At 38.4% G+C, this 5,206-nt stretch overlaps 1 protein-coding gene across 5 annotated transcripts in view; it reads right to left on the bottom strand.

Annotated features, from left to right (window-relative positions):
* Positions 1–2,620: 2,620 nt before the first annotated feature.
* PHACTR2 (phosphatase and actin regulator 2) overlaps positions 2,621–5,206 on the bottom strand; it is a 197,826-nt gene continuing 195,240 nt past the window's right edge. For all 5 annotated transcript variants that reach the window (XM_075924329.2, XM_075924328.2, XM_006139329.5 and 2 more), the window contains one exon: positions 2,621–2,988. In XM_075924329.2, the coding sequence (XP_075780444.2) occupies positions 2,973–2,988 (16 nt within the window). In that variant the 3' untranslated portion in view covers positions 2,621–2,972. The remainder of the gene's footprint in view (positions 2,989–5,206) is intronic.

Raw genomic sequence — 5,206 nt, 5'->3', positions numbered from 1 at the left:
AACTTGTCTATCACTTGGTCAATACTTTACAGCTTTTGTCCACCAAACCCATTGAAATTTACAATATATAAAATACATGTACAGGATTAAACATGTGTGTATGTATATTATGCATAAATTACTTCTAAGTTCTAATTTAGCAAAGCATTTAAGTGTGTGGATAAGTCTTACCAAGGTCAACTTTCCTTGTCTCATGTTCAGCATGTAAGTGCTTTATTGTATTAGGGCCACAGTATATCTTATTTTTAACAGAGACGGCCACGGTAGATCCTATTAGTTGTCAAATGTATAGAATGGCATATGTTCTCCAAGGCAAAACCCAGCATTGATTTCAATTGGAGTAGAAAGGGGCTCTAAAATTCCTAGTCCTGCTGGCTTTAATTTACATGGGAAGTCATTATACACACAGTGATATCACTGGGACTATTATCCTGCATACATTTTGCAGGATCAGGCAATACATTTGTGAAAATTAATACAGGGCAGATGTCATAGCCTCTTTTCCAATTATAAAATTTTTGGTTATTTTTTTAAAACTATCGAAGTGACTATAATATATTAAGGACTGTCAGTTGTCCCATTTACTTTTTTTTTTATAAAGAAAAACTTAAATGCTTCATTGTCAAAATAGAAAATTTCTATATTGTTACACATTCCACACTTTCTTCTACATTTGGCAACAAACGAACAAAAACAGTCTCAGGAAAAGAATTGTTTTGCCAAGCTTTAATCCAAGCTACATTTTTATGGCTGGGATTTAAACCCTGAAAACAAGGGATTTTATTAGGAATACTCTCACAACTATAATTCTAGCGACACGCACATTTATATATGATTTAGAGTGGTATACATCTTCATTGCTTCCTTGATGTAAAAATGCTGCTCTATAGTTACAAAATAATGGCATTGCAGAAGCCAAATTATTCCATACTAATTCTATTTTTAATACACCTAATTGATTCCAGTAAGAGGTGGAACAATGCTGGTTATTTTTATTTGATACAAGCTTGTAGTTGGCTGTTTCAGTAATTATTGATATTTTGGGGTTCTTACTCTGCATTTTATAGGATTTTTACCAAAATTAAAGTGTTTCTAAAGGTCCTATCAACCTATTTCTTAAAACGTTTGAATCGATTTATTCAAAAATAAACAGAAAGCCAGCTCATGAAAAGCACCCTGCTATTGCTTGAATGCCCTTTACAAAAATAATCCATCCCATTTACGCAAACCTGGTCTTGTAAATAGTAAAGAGTGAGATCTAATTTTAACAACTAAATTGCATTCTGCCTTTAGGCTAACATCTAAAATGACAATCTTTCATTTTATAAATTAAAAACACTCCACATGAATCTATTGCAAATTCTGAGGTAAAAATCACTATACACAGACCTTTTATTGCCTGGAAAAAAATATTTAGTTTTCATAATTAAAAACTAAACATAAAAGACAAAAATAAATTGTAATTATGTACACACATAAAAAAGGATAAATAGTATATATACCGTAATACTGTATTACATGTATGTTTATGTGTACTCCAGGTCCAGAAAATTTATTGTGTATATAAATCAAAAGATAAATAAGTGCCAATATAAGACAGAGAATTTTTTAGTGTAAACAATGACAAAGGCTTGTAATAGGCCTTGGGGCTAACGTAACAAAAGCACATATTGCCTTTCACGCTCCATACCATTTAATTGTAATATTACTGTATTCACAAATACACTTTCAGAAGTTACTGAGTTAATAAGTATTCTTCGCATACAACAAAAACAGGCTATAGACGCTAAGGATTTTCTGTAGCTTTTACAAGGCCCTTGATGAAGATGTATTGATCCACATGTTAATTCCTTCTAGAAGCAATCCAAGGCATCCATCTAATGTAGCTCTTAAAGGTAACGTCACATTGTAAAACACTTCCCAAACCTACTTATATGCAAATTCATGGCCGATTTCAGTACTAATTTTGGATTCAAATTAGAATGGCACGATTGTCAATACTGTCTGCCATAGTTCAGAGCGACATTGGTGCCACTACTTTAACAACAACATGAGTGACAGACAAAAGATGAATATTTCAAAACCTGAATCCTTTCATTGCACTCACAGTGTCTTGCTATATGTCCTTTAAAATCTACTTGGTAATTCTGATGGATAATCATGGAGAATTCAAGGTGCAATTGTATTTAAAAAAACACCGAGTATATTTAGCTGTGTTATATGAATACTCAATATATTTTCTTTAAGCATGCTTGTCAGAATTTTTAAAAATACATCTGAATTATAATAAGAATATTTTCTGGCAACGGGGTTCACTGGCACCACGAAAATTACTGTACTTCACTAAAGTACTGATGAAATGAGGACATGGTGGTTTACTGTCTTATACGACAGGCTGAGGTCTCTAGAAAACACACACACAGTTGTTCAAATGCCCAGATTTACAATGCTTTTCCTCCTACCATCCAAATATATAATTAAACCAGTTTCATAAAGAACTTGCTATCTGTTTGTTCTTTTTTTCTGTAAGCTGACAGGTGAAGTCTCTTTTTTCCTCTCTCTGTATGTTCCCATTGTCCCCACAATTACCCTCAGTCACCATGATGTAAATTCTGATAAGTTCTTGGCCACAGGCTGTCAAACGATTGTCTTCAGCTCATCTTCTCTGGTCAAGCTTTGATGACAAAAATATCAATGTATCTGTGTGAACTAGTCACAGAACCACGATCTCTCTTACCATCAACACATGGTTTAGTTAAAATGGAATGCTACCCCCCACTTTCCCTGGGTTCTGTTCCCAGTCCAATCTCTTGTTCTCTAATAAAGATGAGGGCCACATTTTTCATTAACATCTGGGTAAGCTGCAACACACACTCACACTTATTCAAGTTGCAGTGCAATCTCAGGTCTTCACGATGCAATGATTTCCCTGAAGGAAACTGGTGTGTGAAATATAGGATACTGTCAAACAATTATGGGCGATGAAACCTGAAATATTAAATAAATAAATAAATTATAGGCTAAAGTTATTATTTTATCTGACAACGGCACTGGATTGATTCTGAATTCACACCTACACTGAATTAACAGAGCTGCTCCTGATTTTTACTGATGTAAATGAGATCCAGACTAAATTGCGTCTCATGTTTGAAACAACTGATTGGAAATCAGAAAAGCTGAGTATCTTTGAAAAACATGCAAGTACTTTTAAGTTTGCTTCCTCATCAGTAAAATGGGGAAAATACAACTTAAACATCTTTGCATGTTGTGTTGAGATCCTAGGATGAAAGATACTTTGCACAATATTATCTTTTTATTAGTGCAGTCAGTTATACCAGATAAAGTGTTAGAAGATTACCAGTACCTGGTAAAATAATCTATCATCAAGGATATTAATTTCTGTTTCAGTTGTTTCAAAATGTATACACGAGCATAGAAAATATAAAACAATATCTATCTATCTATCTAGAATAATTCATCCAATGTGGCAAAATATTCTGTTGTGTGTAGATATGTTTATATGTTTTCTTCTGATATAGGAGGACAAGAGAAAGTAAGCTGCAAGGCAAGGCAAGAGAAAATAAGCTACACTCTACACTCGTGGCCAGATGCAGTTTGCTATAGCTAGCTCCTGGTGGGCTGCCGGTGCCTTATTTACCTGCATGTCCACAGGTATGGCCACTTGCAGCTCCCATTGGCCGTGGATCACTGTTCCTGGTCAATGGGAGCTGCAGGAAGCAGTGTCCCAGTCTGCACCACTTCCTGCAGCTCCCATTAGCTAGAAACAGTGATCCACGGCTAACAGGGGCTACAAGCATCTGTACCTGTGAATATGCAAATAAATAAAACATGGGTGGCCGACCCGTGGCTAACCCTGGTGAACTGAACTGACTTCAGTTTACTCCCCATTCCTGCTCCACTACAATATAATATAATTCAAATTTATAAATAGAGTCACTTTTAAAAGTATGAGTGCAATGGGTTTATTTGCAAAACCCAATATTTGCATGTTAGGCGGATGGATAGCTAAGTGTCATTATAATGATTTGCAAAGGCAGACGTGTGATTCTGGTATTTGTATTAATTAGAATGGTGTTTAATGACTATCGAAGTAGAATGATGAACTTCATGTTGGGGGGAGACATTTTTAAAAATAACACATGACACTTTATAAACATGTTATATGTTGTCTTCCCAAATCTGAATGTTTATAAATTGGTAAATTATTCTTACTCTGATAATAAAAGAGGATTTTTTTTAGGAATCCACCTTCTAAAGTCTACATCTAAAATGACCCAATTAGTGTAACTGTGAAATTACATGAGAAATCAGGCTACATTAGCAGGACTAAAAGGAAGACTTTGACTGTTATCCATGATAGAGAAACATCAAGGCTATTCTCTTTATTGTGTATCTAAAGCCCAGTATGAAATTTGGGTAGGGCAAGAGAACTATGAAAACAGATTACAAGTTGAACCTCTCTTGTCCGGGACTCCCTGGTCTGCCAACATCCTTGGTCCGGCAGGACCACAGTTGCTGCTGGATCCGAGAGCTCAGCCGCAGAAGTTGAGAGCAGCTAGGAGCAGAGATGGTTTGGTCAGCGGGAGGAGTTGCTGTTTCTGGGAAACCCCAGGAGCAGCTGCTGCTGCAGGTGCACAGGCAGGAGTGGCCCTAGATGAGCTGCCGGCAACTGGCTCCCTAGGCGAAACATGCGATCGGCGCCCCCGCCTCCAAATCCCTCAATGCCCATTTAATTTGGCACCCTAGGCAACCACCTAGTTCACGCCTATGGACAGGCTGCCACTATGCACAGGGCTGGGGAACCCCCAGGAGCAGCTGCCGCTACGTTTGAGGCTGGGGCTCTCGCTACCACTGCATGTGGGACTGGGGCAAGGGAACCCTAGGAGCAGCTGATGCTGCCTATGCACACGGGGCTGGGGAATCTCGGGAGCAGCTGCCACTGTGTGTGGGGCCAGACCTGGGGAACTCCAGGAGCAGCTGCTGCCCTGCACAGGGCTGAGGTTAGGGAGCAGAGCCCTGCAAGCAGGCTGGGGGCAGCAGACCCAGGCAGGTGGACTGGAGGAGGTCAGGTCTCCGTCTTCTCCTGAGGTAGCTGCTAGGAGAGGAGCCCCAGGAGTGCCCAGATGCCTGATCTCCCCGGTCCCTTTTTCTAGATCATTCCAGTCCCAAGAGTGCTGAACAAGGG

The sequence above is a fragment of the Pelodiscus sinensis genome, chromosome 3, assembly GCF_052426305.1.
Source record: "Pelodiscus sinensis isolate ZL-2025 chromosome 3, ASM5242630v1, whole genome shotgun sequence".
NCBI lineage: Eukaryota > Metazoa > Chordata > Testudines > Trionychidae > Pelodiscus > Pelodiscus sinensis.
The sequence above is the reverse complement of the archived record's forward strand: the minus strand, read 5'-3'. Positions and strand labels throughout refer to the sequence as shown.